The 15,355-nt window shown below is 51.9% G+C and overlaps 2 protein-coding genes across 2 annotated transcripts; both read right to left on the bottom strand.

Annotated features, from left to right (window-relative positions):
* Positions 1–9,387: 9,387 nt before the first annotated feature.
* Positions 9,388–10,937, bottom strand: LOC146764752 (uncharacterized). The gene is made up of 2 exons (XM_085563837.1): positions 10,392–10,937; positions 9,388–10,205 (listed from the first exon to the last, which is right to left on the bottom strand). Exons 1-2 carry the CDS (start codon positions 10,441–10,443, stop codon positions 9,388–9,390), a joined length of 870 nt encoding a protein of 289 aa, XP_085419963.1. The 5' UTR covers positions 10,444–10,937.
* A 1,317-nt stretch (positions 10,938–12,254) lies between these two features.
* Positions 12,255–15,028, bottom strand: LOC146764753 (uncharacterized). The gene is made up of 2 exons (XM_085563848.1): positions 14,512–15,028; positions 12,255–13,307 (listed from the first exon to the last, which is right to left on the bottom strand). Exons 1-2 carry the CDS (start codon positions 14,788–14,790, stop codon positions 13,110–13,112), a joined length of 477 nt encoding a protein of 158 aa, XP_085419974.1. The 5' UTR covers positions 14,791–15,028; the 3' UTR covers positions 12,255–13,109.
* Positions 15,029–15,355: the final 327 nt, after the last annotated feature.

Raw genomic sequence — 15,355 nt, forward strand, 5'->3', positions numbered from 1 at the left:
CTGGTAATTGATTTTGCCCCCTTTATTGTATTTTCCTTTATTTGTATTATTTTTGTCATCAATTTCTTATCATTTTCACAGACAGGGTAAAAGCGGCCACTTTGGGGCCCACGGAGACATTTCTGGGCACATTTGGGGCAGTTTTGTGTCTGGGGGGGAATTCAGAGAGAACTTGAGGGTCTGGGGACCCCTGGGGGAGCCGGGCGGGCGCTTGGAGGGGCACTCAGGGATCCTGAGGGGCAGTTCGGGGTCCGGGGGAGCACTCGGGGGTCCAGGGCCCTGGAGGTCAGCGAGGGGAATTTGGGGCCCTTCGGGGTCCGGGGAGCACTCGGGGGAGCTTGGGGAGATTTAACCGGGTTCCTCAGGGCTCAGGGCGCGGCAGGAATTTTAGGCGCGGAACTGTGTTCTGAGGGGCTCTGGGGCCGCGGGGGATGAGAGGAGAGGAATTCCCAGAAGTGGCTGTACCAGGCATCTGTGGGGCTGGGAGCACTCAGGGGATCCGAGGACGCTTTTGGGGGGTCCCGAATGGGCGCTGAGGGCACTTGGGGATCCCGGAGAGTCTGGGGGGCGCTGATGGGACAGATGGGGGCGGTACCGGGGTTCTGTGGAGCGCGGGGCATGACGGGCGTTGTAGTCCCGGCCCCAATGGGGCTCTATGGGGCTGCGGGGCATGATGGGAGTTGTAGGCGAAAGAAAAGAGGGCTCAGACCCCAGGCCCCGCCCCCAAAGCAATGATCCCTGGTGCTGATTAGTTGGAAGCTGTGATGGATGGGAGCGTCGGCCAATGGGAGGTGGCGGGGGCGGGAACAGCCCATTCCCAGTGCAGACCAAGTGCCCCTCCAATCCCTCCCAGTACAGCTCAGTCCCTCCCAATACACCTGAGTTCATTCCCAGGCCCTCCCAGTTCCTCCCAATGTCAACCCCAGTATGCCCCAGTGTTGCCCAGTCTTCCCCACAATGTCCCTAGTTTGTCCCAGTATCCCCCAGTTTCACTCCCAGTATGTCCCAGTGTGTCCCAGTTTTCCCCCACAGTCCATCCCAGTCCACCCAGATTCCCCCTCAGCATTCCTCATGTCCCCAGGCTGTCCCAGACCCCCACAGTTTTACTCCCAGTATATCCAAGTGTCTCCCACAGCATTCCCAGTGTTCCCCAGTATGTCCCAGTCCTCCCCAGTGTTTCCAAGGACAGTTTAATTTCTCAGGGCTGCCGTGGCAGCCAAACCCAGCAGTGGGGTCAGTGCAGTGCCCATGGCCACAGCCCCTTGCAGTGCCCAGTGCAGCTGGGGCTGATGATCCACCCTCACAGCTGGCCCAGGGCCAGGCTGGAGTGGTTTTGGTGGCATCTTGGGCTGGCACACACCTGAAGAGGGTGTCTGTTTTCATGGGGAAACTCAGGGGTTTTAGATTGCTCCAAACATAGAAAAAGGGAAAGCCCCTCTTAGGCTGGGTGCAGCCAGCTCTGCAGGCACAGCAGGTCCCAGGTGAGTGAGGACAGGCAGGATGGGCTGGGGCAATGTGGAGCAAGGTTGTTCCTGCTGGGCCAGAGCTCAGGGCACAGCTTCTCTGAGCAGGCCAGAGCTCCTGTGGGGAGACCCTGGGTCAATATCAATCACAGAATACTGCAATCGCCTCTGATCTAAAGAGAAATGTAATAAAATGCACCCTTTAAACGGGAATGTGTATTTCTTACAAGCACTTTGCAATCTTTCTCCACAACTGGAATAGGAAAACTTTAATGACCCTCTCAGGGCTCTGGTGTTATTTACATCAGACTCAGCCGCTGAGAGTCTTCAAAAAACTTCTCAAGAACTCAAAGCTAAATTTAAACTCCAAAGTTTCTTGAAGTTTTAATGGGTCCCACTGAGGGACACGACTGAGAAAGTGTCCCCAGGTTCCAGTCAGAGCAGAACACTGGAGGCAGTGATGACAGCTGGGGACAAGCAAGGGGAAGGTGTCTCTGGTGCTGAGCAAACCTGGATGTGTTTCACGAATGCAAAGGGCCCAGGCCTGAGCCCCAGCCACTGTCAAGGCAGATCCTGTCCCTCCCTCATTGCTCAGGGCTCTTCCCAGGATGGGCACTGGCATGTGGGGATGTGCAGTGCCAAGGGCAGGACCATGGGGCGGCCCCTGCCAGGCTGCTGAGCAGGGACAAGGAGGCACTGAGGCCCCAGGGCTGCAAGGGTCACTTGTCCCCTCGTGGCCTCAGGCCCAGGGCCAGCAGCCATGGCCAAAGGGCTGCACAGGTTGGCTCTGTCAGGGCCTTGCAGCTGCTGCACATCCCTGAGCCCTCTGCAGCCCAGGCTGTCCCACGGTGTCCCTGCCCTGCGCCTCTGTCCCTGCAGGCTGTCGTCACCCCCGGCTGCCCCACCTCGCTGGCCCTTCCTTTGCTGGCAGCTCTGCCTCCTGCTGCCCCTGCCTGGCCACACAAAGCCTTGGCCTGATACCAAAAGGGTTAATTCCATTTTTACCGTGCCTGGGAACTTTTAACACAAGAACAAGGCGTGCAGGAGCTGCTTTTCCAGCAGGGACAGTTGGAAGTGTAGAAGACATCTGGCTCAAGGGTGCAGTGATAGAAAAAGCAAGGACTGAACCTGGGAACTTGGGGTGGGTTTTATGGAAATGGGTAAATGGTAATACACATTTAGTGACTATGTATAAGCAACACACTGGTAGAGTTATGTGTCCACATGAGGTTAGGAGTTATCCCTCACTAGACCTCAGGCCTGAATAAATGATCCCCTCTTAAATAGCAAATTAGTGTTAAGGAGTCTTGTTCTGATATTTCAGAGATTTGGTGGCCATGGGGCCTCACAGAACCCAGGAGTCAGCTGTGACTCTCTGCAAACTCATGGAACAAAGGGTCTATGGTGACACAGCGAAACCCCATGGAACCAAAATCCATTTTGGCACACTGGGGCCACATTGAACCAATGGTCCATTGTGACACCACGGATCCAAGGAGACCATTGTGACCCTGAGAAACCTCTTGGAACCAAGGGGCCATCCTGACACAGCAAGGCCTCGTGGAACCACAGGTCCATTGTGACACTGCAAGGTCACACGAAACCAAGGTGGCCATGGAACCAAGGTTCTGCCATGGAACCTCATGGAACAAAGGGACCATGGTGACACTGTGGAACCAGGGAGACTGGTTTTGGCAGTAGGAAAGCTCATGGAACCCCAGGTCCATTGTGACACAGCGAGGCCTCATGGAACCAAGGGACCATTGTTAAACTGTGTGGCCTCCTGGAACCATGAGCCATTGTGACACAGCGTGGCACCTCATGGAGCCAAGAGTCCATTGTGACACTGTGGGGCCCTGTGGAACCAAGGAGAGCACAGTGACTTTGTGGGGCCTCATGGAACAATGGAGACTGTTCTGACACTTTGGGACCCACTGGAACCAGGGGTCCATTAGAGCATGGCAGGGCCTCATGGAATCAAGGGGACTGCAGTGAACACTGTGGGTCTCCGTGGGATGAAGGGTCCAATGGAACCATTGTGTCACCATGGTGTCACTCTGGGGCATCCTGGAACCAAAGGTCCATTGTGACCCAGCAGGGTCTCATGGAACCATGGAGACCATTTCTACATTTCGAGGCCTTGTGAAACCAAAGGGCCTCTGTGGCACTTCAGAGCCTCGTGGGGCCAAGGGGACCATCGTGACACTGTGGGGCTCAGTGACACCAATGGTCTGTTGTCACACTGCCAGGCCTTAGGTGTGGGTGCTCTGCTTGTTTTTTCTACCTGTGTTGTGGTCAGGATTAAAGGTACTTGAGATCATAGTTCATGTTCAGACTCAGGTGCTTCTTGTTTCTCATCAGTGTTTCAACCTCACAATTGTGAATTCTGCAATCTTTCATTAGCAAGTCACAAAATGACCAAATATCTCTTGTTAAGAGGTCTTTTAAAATTATCCAACCAAGGAATGACACCTAAATTGTTTTCCATTTTTACCCAATAATTGATCCCTCGAAGCCAGCAATGCAGACTTTTCTGTCCAATCACAAATTATCACCCAAACCCATGAAGAAGAAGGTAAGAAGAAGATAAATAAGAAGACCCTGTCTCCACCCTAAAACCTCCATCTTGCTTCATATTTATTACTATGTTCCAAAACCACAAACTCTTTAAGTTTTCCACCCTGTGGTACTTTACACCTCTAACCAACTATGCACCTGTAACCCCAGTGCCATTAATCAATTTTGGAAACCTTCTCCACAGCCTCAGGTCAAATGCAGTGTTCTCTTGCAAGTCTGTGCCTTTCAGCACAGCAAGTTTAACATTCTCAGCATCCAGGGTTCCAACACTCATGGAATCAGGGACACTCTTGTGACACTAAAGGCCTCACTGAGCCATTGTGACACCACAAGGCCTCATTGAACCCAGGGGCCATTGTGATGCTATGCAGTGTTGGCAGGCCAAGGGGCAGCTGTCACACTGAGTGGCACCATGGAACCAAGGAGCTGCAGGGCCCATGGAACTAAAGATTCATGGAACAGTGTGGGACCCCACAGAACCAAAGGTCCATTGTGACATTGTGGGGCCCATTGGAATCCTGGAGGCCATTCTGATACTTTCAGGCTTTGTTGAATCAAGGGGCTCTGCAGGGCCCCATGGAGCCAAGGAGACCCTTCTGATACTGTGAGTGCCCATGGAACCAAGGGTCCATTGTGACCCTGTGGCCCCAAGGAGACCCCTGTGACCCTGCAAGGCCTCATGGAAGCAAGGGACCATTGTGACACTATGGAGCCCCATGAAAACAAGAGGCCAGCGTGACACATCTGGGCCTCATGGAACCAAGGATCCAATATGACACCACCAGTGTGACACTGCAGGGCCCCATGGAAACAAGGGGCCAGTGTGACCCTGTGGCACCAAGGAGACATTTAACTCTCTCATGGAGACATTTAAAAGGAATGACAATAATCTGTGTCCTCTGATTTGGATGTACTGGAGCAATATTATCAAGAGTTTCTCAGGAGCTCTAAACAACAAACCAGCTTTTACTGGGAAATTTAGAAAATCAGAGAAACTTTGGCAAACGTTTTAATATAGCATTCAATCAACAACAACAACAACAACAACAACAAAACTTCTCAAAGCATTAACTTGGCCCATTCAACTTCACAAACTCTAAGCCTGTTCAATTTTAAGTTAATCGATATTTGCAAGAGTACCAAAATAGAAGAAGTAGATACAGAAAGAGAGAAAAATAAGATACAGAGAGAGAAGCACACACTCATCTACCAACTCCTGGATTCCAGCAGTGTTCAGATGGAAATTCCAAGAGGAGGTAGGGTGAAGACATGTGCTTGCCTTGTGGTCAGCCTTAAATACCCCTTGGTCTTCCTGGGCCCTTCCCCCAGGTGGGACTTGGGGTCATTTGGTCACTCAGGAGCTGGGCTGGGGCTCCAGAGGTGGCTGTGGAGCATTGCCTGTGCTGTGCCAGGGACTGGCAGACACTGCTGGGCTGGGATAGAGGCTCTGGGAGGATTGGGGTTCCAGGGCAGGGAAAGGGTGGACCTGCCCTTTCCTCCCTCACACATGAAATGTTTCCAGCCAACAATCACCTCCAGTCTGTCACAATCTGCACTTGGAGGTGAAATTCCAATTCTGGCCATGACCACCTGCAGGAGAGGGACAGTTCTTTTCCATAGGAAGGAAAGCATAGAGCCCTAGTGCATAGGAAGTCAGGTGAGAGCCTCATTAGGCCAAGGTCAGCCAGACTTGGCAGGAATGGCAGATTTTGTCTGGGGGCAGTCTCTGGATATAGGGAATTTTGGAGACAGAATCCAAATTTTGCCCATGGGCACCTGGAGAAGCAGGACAGTTCTTCCCCATAGGAGGGAAAGCATGGACCCTTCCCCAGTCTTTCGTGGACAGATAAGCAGTGACCCTTAAGAAATGACTGCCAGCCTGATTTGTCCTGGCAATATGTCCATGGGAACAATCCCTGGATATAAGGAAATAGAGATGAAATCTGAATTCTGGCCATGGACGCCTGGAGGAGAAGGAGAGTTCTTTTCCATTGGAAAGAAAGCCCTGAGCCCCAGTGCTTCAATAGCAGATGAGAAGAGACCCTCAAAATGCCAAGATCAGCTTTTAGGCAGCCCCTGAGATGCCAAACCAGCCAGACCTGCTCCATGTTCCCTTGGTTCCCTGGGGCCCCACAGTGTCCCAGTGGTCTCCGTGGTTCCCCAGGCCCCAGAATGTCACAGGACTCCTCTGTTCCATGAGGCCACAATGTCACAATGGACCTTTGGACTCTGGGGGTTTGCAGTGTCACAATGGTCTCCTTTGTGCTCCACAGGGTCACAATGGAGCACTGATGACATGAGGCCCTGCAGTGTCACAATGGACCTTTGGTTCCACAGCCCTGCAGTGCCACAAAGGCCTCTTGGTTTCACGAGGCCCCACAGTGTCACAATGGTCCTCTTGGTTCTGTGGGGACCCCCAGGGTCACAATGGTCTCACCGGTGCCATGAGGCCTCACAGTGTCACAATGCTTTCCTTATTCCATGGGGGCTCATAGTGTCCCAATGGTCTCCATGATCCCATGAGTTGCCTCAGTGTCACAATGGAATCCTTGGTTCCATGGTGCCCCACAGAGGCACAATGGCCCCTTGGTTCCATGAGGTTGTGAAGTCTCTTAATGGTGTCTCCATGACTCCATGAGGCCTTGCAATGTCACAGTGAACCTCTGGCTCCCTGGGGTCTCGCCATATCACAATGGTCCCTTGGTCCCATGACACCCCAAAGAGTCATAACGGTCTCCACGTTTCCCTGAGGCCCCATGGTGTCACAATGGTCCCTCGGTCCCACAGGCCCCACATTTGTGGGGGGGGGGGGTCATGACCCCAAACTTTGGGGACTGGGAGGATTGATCCTAAAATTTGGGGTTTAGGGGGGTTTGACACCTCGGGGTTTGGGAGTTTTTGATACCAAACTTTGGGAACTGGGGGAGCTTGACACCCCAGGGTTTGGGATCTTGTTTTTTTTTTTTCCCAAGATTTGGGAATCAGGGGGTTTCATCCCCAAATGTTTAGGTCAGGGTGGTTGGCAAACCCAGGTGTTTCAACCCCCAGGATTTGGGGTTTGGGGGTTTAGACCCAAAAATTTGGAAACTGGGGGGATTGACCAACTGATTTTGGGGGATTTCACCTCAAAGTGGGGGAGATCAGGGGGATTTGACACCCCAGGGTTTGGGATTGGGGGGGATTGATCCCAAAGTTTGGGAATTGAGGGGTTTGACCCCAAACTTTGACGAGGAGGAGGGTTGGACAACCCAGATATTTCAAAGCCCAGGAGTCGGGTCTTGGGGGTTTTAACCCCAAACATTGGGGGCTGGGGGTGTTTGACACATCAGGATTTGGGATTTGGGGTATTTGACCCCAGACTTTGGGAATTGGGGGTGTTGGACACCCCAAATATTTTGAACCCCAGGATTTCGGGTCAGGAGGATTTAACACCATCTTTTGGGAACTGGGGAGTGTTTGACACCCCAGGATCTGGGATTTGGGGGGTTTGGGGCAGGGGGGAGGTTGACATCCCAGAGTTTGGGTTTGGGGGTGTTTGACCTCCCCCCTCTCAGTGTTGGGATTTGGGGTGTTTGACCCCAGTGTTTGACCCCCCGGGTTTGGGGTCGGGGTTGGGATAGGAGACTCAATAATGGAGCCCACCCGCAGGGAGCGATCCTGCCCCAGACCCGGAATGGACCCATCCCCTCAATCCCGGACCCCTCCCCAATCCCAGCCCCTCCGCAGCCGCTGACCGGACCCTCCCTCAATCCCAGTCCGGATCGGAGCCATTCCTGGACCGGACCCTTCAATCCCTTTTTGGGGCGGCTCCTGCCGCTTCCAGCCCATTTTTGGGACTTCCAAGCGGCTCCGGGGACCCTCCCCATTTTGGGGGTGTTGGGGTGGCCCCAAGGCCGCCCCGGGGGCCGAGGGGGGATGGAAACCCCCAAACCCGGGGGGCTCCTGGGGGTCCCCAGTTCCTCCCGGCCCCGCCCCGAAGCAGATCCTGGCCAATCAGAGCGCGCGGCGTTGATGACGATTCAGTTCCCAGGCAGAAACTCGGCGCTGGTTCCGCCTGGCGATTTTCAGCCAATCAGCGCCCGGGACGGCTCTGACTCATCAGTTGCCAGGCAGAGCCCAGCGCCTCTCGCAGCACCGGCCAATCTAAACATACAATCGAACACACCTTAGTGAAACAATTCACACTACAAATATACTAAACACGAAACCAAACACCACTATAATGTCTCATACAATTTAACCAAACAATTAAACTTTAATAGTACCCTTAAACACTCTAAAAAAATTAAAATGGTTTCAAGAAATATAATTGCAGATGGGTGGTTTTATATGGATATTGGTTTTTGGATTGTTTGGGTTAGATTATTTTTAAAAAAGGATTTTTATAGGAATTTAAACAGCTGAGAAGGAGCCACTCTGCAAACAGAACTGACTGAAAATTAATGGGACAAACATCATTAACTCTGAAAGTTTTATTCACTATCAGATACATCCCAACCACCCAGCCCCACACAATCCCAATCTCTCCACTCCAAACTGGGATCACAATTCTCCCAATCTCCTCCCAACCCCATCCCACCCGGTCAGCTGTGGAATCGAGTGAGCTTTGTGTGGGATTGAGGTTTTTTTGAGGGGGAACAAGCAATTTGAGGTGGGATTGTGCCTTTATAGTTTAAAATCCAGTTATTTTCAGTGGGATTGAGTGGTTTTGTGGTGACAAATTCATCCCTCTTGGCTTTTGAAATGCAAAGAGATGGAGAACACTGCCCAAAATCACCCCAGAACCCACAAATCCTCCAGAAGTTGAGTTCATGGTGTCCAGGGTGAGTGCAGCTGCCGGTGGCAGGAACAAATGAGATGTATCTTGGTTTCACAAAACTCCAAAATCCATTTCTTATCACCGAAAGACAGGGCAAAGGCAGAGCCATGGGATTTGTATAGGGTATCCCAGGGGTGGAGTTTGGGTTTGGGTCAAGGGAGGAATTATTGGCAACACAAGAAGGGTGAGATCAAACTCCTGCCTCTTAGCAACAGGGGCACTCCACACAGAATGCGTCCCTAAATCCTAAATTCCCCCTAAAACTCCTGTGAAATGGTGACACTTCAGATATTTTTGATCAGTTTCTTTAATTTAACCCTGTTTTGGCTGTGTTTGAAGAATAAAGATGAATCAGAGGAAAATTAGGGCCAAACCAAAAGGATAACCAGTCAGGTGTGTTCCCAACATTGATCACAGGGAATGTGGGTCACCAGACCTATGCCCAATGTGGGTCCTGCAGTGGGGGATGGAGCTGGAGCAGAGCACGAAGCTCTTCCTGCAGGCGGGACACTCTTGGGGCTTCCCTTACTAGTGCCTCCGTTGGTGTTTGGTCAAGTGAGAGCTCTGGGTGAAGCTCTTCCCACACTGGGGACACTCGTAGGGCCTCTCCCCAGTGTGGATGTGCCGGTGCCTGACAAGGGAGGAGCTGTGCTTGAATCCCTTCCCACAGTCAGGGCAGAGGAAGGGCCTTTCATCTGTATGAGCTCGATAGTGCAAGAGGAGATAGGAGCGAGTCTGAAACCCCTTCCCACACTTGGAACACTCGTAAGGTCGCTCCCCAGTGTGGATCTTCTGGTGGACAATCAGGGCACCACACTGCCTGAAGCTCTTCCCACACTCCCTACACTCATAGAGCCTTTCCCCAGTGTGGATCCTCTTGTGGCTGCTCAGGTGGGAGATCCGCCTGAAGCTCTTCCCACATTCCCCACACTCGTAGGGCCTATCCCCAGTGTGGATCCTCTTGTGCTGGATCATGTTGGAATTTGACAAAAAGCTCTTCCCACATTCCTCACACTCATAGGGCTTCTCCCCAGTGTGGATCCTCTGGTGCTGGATCAGGTTGGAGTTTGACCTGAAGCTCTTCCCACACTCTGAGCACTTATGGGGCTTCTCCTCATCATGAAGCTGCTCAGGGACCACCAGCTCCGAGCTCTGGCTGAAGCTCTGTCCACCTTCCTGGACCAGAGTGCATCTTTCCTCCTCAGATCCCCTCGATCTGCGTTTGCAGCCCCTCCTGGTGCAGCTCCCATTGGGTTCCTGCACCATGGAGCCACTCAAAACAGCCTCTTCCACAAGGTTCTGCCATGGGGATTTGTCCTTTCTGCTCTCCACCCTTAGCACCTCATCTGCGGGAGGAAGGACAAGGAGAGGATGGGATTTGCCTCTGTGCCAGAGGGAAGGGCAAGGAGATCCCCCCAGTGCGTCCCCGACAGGAGGGCACCGGCAGCGGGGCTGTCCTGCAGCTGGGGGCCAGGCTGGGCTGGGAGATGGAGCAGGAGAGAGGGAGAAAGGGGCACTGACTTCCTCCTCACCCGCCTCGGTGTCCCAGGTCTCCTTCCTCTTCCTCGCAGCCTCCTTCTCCATTTCGTGTAGGTTTTGGGATGGGAAATCCTGTTTTGGGAGGAAAACAAGGGATGAGCACAGTGAGTTTTGTACTGTTTCAAAGCAAAACAGGGAGAGCGTCGAAGCCAGAATCACAATTGAGTAAGAAAATTAAGATCAAGGCAATGATAGAGAAACACTGCCTTAACCTGACAGAGACAGGATATAACTTGACACCTCGTTGCTCAGGGTGGTGGTAGCTGTCTGATGAAATGGTGGCTGCAGTCCGGCTGGAGTGATGAACGTGATTCTGTCAAAGCAGTGATCCTGTAGAAGGGTCTGGTCTTCCTCTGAAGGTCCAGTGGTGCTTATGGAGCTCTTGTCCTCTGGGAATCCAGTAGGCAAGGTGGTCGTGGTGTTGCAAATGGTGAGATTATATCCAGGCAGGAATTCTTGGTTCCTCCCCTGGGCGGAGCATCCCACAATGGGATGATGTAATTTTATCAGTGCTGCAGTGACACTCAATGGCCCATTAGCAGAAGATGGCCCTGGAGGGCGTTATCAGGGCTGAGCCATGGAAGAGATAAAGAACACTGCCCCACCTGTTGATAACAGTTTATGGAGATGGGGACTGAAAACACTTTTGGTTACATCTGACATTGTAACCTGAAACAGTGAGGCAATCCCTGCTCGGGGTGGGGGGTGAACACCACCCCCCTTACCCAAACTGGCTCAGGTGTAAAACCCCCACCCTGGGAAGGCCACGCACACAGGGGACAATGTCACACTTGCCCCGCACTAGGGGAGACCTCTGTCCCTGTCACTCCCTTGTTCTCCCCCTTTTCTCTTTCTTTGCATCTCTCTCTACCTCACATTTACTGTTCAATAAAATCCACTTTGGATTTGGTCTTGTTAGCACCTTAATTGGGGCAGAGGCATCTCTCTAACAATTTTATTATCCAGATTGCAACATTATTTTACACAGTGAGTTCAGGGCTCTGTTTTCTGACCCCAGGTGCCTTTGACAACAGCATGTTTCTCTCCTCTGAGGAGTTTGTGGCTCTTTCTGGAGGAACTCTTGGAAATTTGGATGCAGCTTCCTCTGAGTGACTTTTGGGAGAACTTACAAGGAAAATGGCTCTTGTGGGTGGCCAGTGTAAAGAAAATATTTTGTTTTCCTTCTTTGAAAATTCTGTTAAAATCACTGGAGGAAAGGGACCAAATGATACCAGCAAGACTGACAAGGATCATTCACCCCAAAGTGAGGAACACAAGGCTACTTAAATCCTACAAGAAGCCCAGCTCAAGTAGCTAAATTCCCAAATAACTCCTTAATTCACGGGCTTTGAGGGGAGCAGCATTATTTTCTTGGTCCCTGTCACCTTTGTGATAGCTACACAGAGCTTTCCCTTCCTTTTAATAATCTGTATTGGGCCAAATTTCCATGGTTTTTTTTGGTTTTTTTTTTTTTGTGGGTTTTTTTGTTGTTGTTGTTGTTTTTGTTGGGTTTTTTTTTTTTTTTTTTTTTTTTTTTTTTTTTTTTTTTTTGGAACCTGCCAGCATCTGAGCTGGAGCTGTGCTGGAACTGATGAAATTTGGAATTGCCAGAGAATTGCTTCTGTTGTTTGTCTATTCATGTTTGGGATTTATTTGTGTTTCCATCAGAAATGACTTGTGGGAAGAGCAAATCTTCCTCAAGGCATTTTATGTAGGGTTAACTTTGATTTCTGCTGAGTTTGTTTTGTCCAGTGTCCAGGGGATGCTCAAAGGGTCTCTGGTTTTGGTTTGGCCCTAATTTACTTCTGATATGTCTTTATCACTTAAAAACACCTGAAAAATGACTAAAAAGAGTATTGACTGGAGAAGTCAGAAGTCCCACCATTTAAGAGGTATTTGAGGTGGACTTTACTGTTTGGGAACATATTCTAGAGGATTTGTGGGTTCTTGGGGGATATCTGGTAGTATTCTCCATATCTTTGCACTCCAAAACCCAATGTGGATTTGTCTGTCACCTCAAAGTGACTCAATCCTACCTCAAAATGGCTGGTTCCCACCTCAGTCCCATGCTAAAATTGCTCAATTCCTCAGCCTCCAGAATGAGATGGGGTTGGAAGGTGATCGGGAGAAGTGAGATCCAAATTTGAGGGTGTGGGGTCAGGATTGTGTGGGGCTGGGTGGGTGTGATTTATTTTGATAATAAGTAAAACTATCAGAATTATTGATTTCTGTGCCATTCATTTTCTGTCAGTTCTGATTTGATTTTCAGAGTGCTGCCTTCTCAGCTGATTTTGTGACCTCCTGTCCCAGACTGAAAAGCAAGATGTGTTCTATTTGCCATCTGTATGGCAGTTGTCCTGTGTTAAGTGGGCAGTTTTTCCTTATCTCTTCCACAATCAATCCTCCCTCAGGACAGACATCTGCTGATAATGGGCTGTTGAATGTCACAGCATGACTGATAAGAAATGTGGAGAGTTTTGTGGATGAATGGCTTTGTGAGAAAGAACATGACTACGTGCAGTTAGTGAAGCAGTAGCTGAAAATTGCGTAGTGCAGCAATAGCAGATGTAGCAATAATATCTTATGTCCTTGGGTAAGCTGGTTCCCAACAGTAGAATGGTCAGCAAAAAGATAAATGTAAGGGAAAACAAAGCAAGCTCAGAAAGCTCCAAAGGCGGGGTTGACCTGTTTTTAATACACCAATGATGAGCCTAGTTTTTGCAATATGCATGAGCTTCATTATAAGGGGTATAACTGTACATGTGTGCTTGAAATAAACTGAGACTTGTTGACATTATAGAATGGACTTGTCTCCCGTCATTATTTACATCCTTGTCCTCCTCCTCTTTATTCTCCTCCTTGTCCTCCTCCTCCTCCTGTTCATCTTCTTTCTCCTCCTCCTCCTCTTCCTCATCCTCATTGTCCTCTGCATCTTCATCCTTTTCCTCATCCTCATCCTTCTCCTACTCGTCCTCGTCCTCATCCTTCTTCTCCTCCTCCTCCTCCTCGTTGTCCTCCTCCTCCTCAACCTCATCATCCTCCTTGTCCTTGTCCTCTCTCTTCCTCCTCCTATTCCTCCTCTTCATGCTTCTCTGCCTCCTCCTCTTCCTTGTTCTCCTCCTCCTCCTCATCTTCCTTGTGCTTTCCCTAGTCCTTGTCGTCTTCCTCCTCCTCTTCCTCCTCCTGCTCCTCCCCTTTCTCCTACACCTCCTCATCATCCTTGTCATTGTCCTCCTCCTCATCCTCCTCATCATCGTCATTCTTCTCTTCCTCCTCGTCCTCCTCCTCGTCCTCCTCCTCCTCCTCGTTCTCCTCCTCCTCCTCCTCATCCTCCTCCTCCTCGTCCTCCTCCATATCCTCCTTGCCCTCTGCATCTTCATCCTTTTCCTCATCCTCATCCTTCTCCTCCTCGTCCTACACCTCCTTGTCATCGTCCTCCTCCTCCTCCTCGTCCTAGACCTCCTCCTCGTCCTCCTCCTCGTCATCCTCCTCGTCCTCCTCGTCCACCTCGTCGTCCTCGTAGTCCTACTCGTCCTCCTCGTCCTTCTCCTCGTCCTCCTCCTAATCCTCCTTCTCGTCCTTGTCCTCGTCCTCGTCCTGGTCCTCGTCCTCCTCCTTCTCGTCCTCGTACTCCTCCTCGTCCTTCTCCTCCTCATCCTCGTCCTCATCCTCCCCCTCCTCCTCCTCCTCCTCGTCCTCGTCATCCTCATCCTCGTCCTCATACTCCTCCTCCTCCTCCTCCACCCCCTCTTCTTCCTCCTCCTCTTCCTCCTCCTTCTCCTAGTCAACTTCATCCACGTCCTCGTCCTCGTCCTCCTCCTCCTCATCCTCCTCCTACTCCTCATCCTCCTCCTCCTACTCGTCCTCCTTCTCCTCGTCCTCAACCTCCTCCTCGTCCTCCTCCTCATGCCCGTCCTCGACCTCGGCCTCCTCATCCTCGGCTTCCTCCTCCTCTTCGTCCTCCTCCTCCTCGTCCTCCTTATCCTCCTCCTAGTCCTCCTCCTCCTCGTCGTCCTCGTCCTTGTCCTCCTCGTCCTCCTCCTCTTCCCCATTCTCTTCCTCCTCCTCCTCCTCCTCCGCCTCCTCCTCCTCCTCTTCCATTTCATCCTCCACCTCGTCCTCGTCCTCCTCCTCCTCATCCTCTTCGACCTCCCCCTCATCCTCCTCGCCCTCCTCCAACTTGTCCTCCTCCTCCTCTTCATCCTCCTCCTCCTCCTCCTCCTCCTTGTCCTCGTCCTCGTCCTCTTCCTCCTCCTCCTCGTCCTCCTTCTCTTCCTCCTCCTCCTCCTCATCCTGCTCCTCCTCCTCTTCGTCCTCGTCCTCGTCATCCTCCTCCTCCTCTTCGTCCTCGTCCTCGTCCTCCTCCTCCTCGTCCTCGTCCTCCTCCTCCATATCCTCCTCGTCCTCCTCCTCCTCCTCGTCCTCGTCCGCGTAGTCCTCCTCCTCGGCCTCCTCCTCCTCTTTGTCCTCCTCCTCCTCCTCGTCTTTGTCCTCCTCCTCCTTGTCCTCGTCCTCCTCCTCCTCATCTTCATCCTCCTTTTCCTCATCCTCCTCGTCCTCCTCCTCATCCTCGTCCTCCTACTAGTCCTCCTCCTCCTCGTTCTAGTCCTCGTCCTTGTCGTCCTCCTCCTCTTCCTTCTCCTCTTCCTCCTCCTCCTCCTCCTCGTCTTCGTCCTCGTCCTCGTCCTCATCCTTGTCCTCCTCCTACTCCTCCTCGTCCTCCTCCTCCTCGTCCTCCTCCTCGTCCTCCTCGTCATCCTCGTCCCCCTCCTCGTCCTCGTCCTCGTCCTCCTCCTTGTCCCCTTCCCCCTCTTTGTCCTCCTCCTCCTCCTCCTCCTCCTCGTCCTTGTCCTCCTCGTCCTCCTCCTCTTCCCCATTCTCTTCCTCCTCCTCCTCCTCCTCGCCGCCTCCTCCTCCTCCTCTTCCATTTCGTCCTCCTCCTCGTCCTCGTCCTCCT

The sequence above is a fragment of the Lonchura striata genome, chromosome 31 (genome assembly GCF_050655825.1).
Source record: "Lonchura striata isolate lonStrDom1 chromosome 31, ASM5065582v1, whole genome shotgun sequence".
In the NCBI taxonomy this organism is placed as follows: domain Eukaryota; kingdom Metazoa; phylum Chordata; class Aves; order Passeriformes; family Estrildidae; genus Lonchura; species Lonchura striata.

What these genes read in the sequence shown, in the direction of transcription:
- LOC146764752 (XM_085563837.1), bottom strand. Translation starts at nt 10,443, where the DNA reads ATGGAGAAGGAGGCTGCGAGGAAGAGGAAGGAGACCTGGGACACCGAG. An exon ending in GACCTGGGACACCGAGGCGG is followed by an intron (nt 10,206 to 10,391) that starts GTGAGGAGGAAG and finishes TTCCTCCCGCAG; the next exon opens with ATGAGGTGCTAAGGGTGGAG.
- LOC146764753 (XM_085563848.1), bottom strand. Translation starts at nt 14,790, where the DNA reads ATGGAGGAGGAGGACGAGGACGAGGAGGAGGAGGACGAGGACGAGGAC. An exon ending in AGGAGGAGGACGAGGACGAG is followed by an intron (nt 13,308 to 14,511) that starts GTGGAGGATGAA and finishes AATGAGGATGAG; the next exon opens with GAAGAGGAGGAGGAGGAGAA.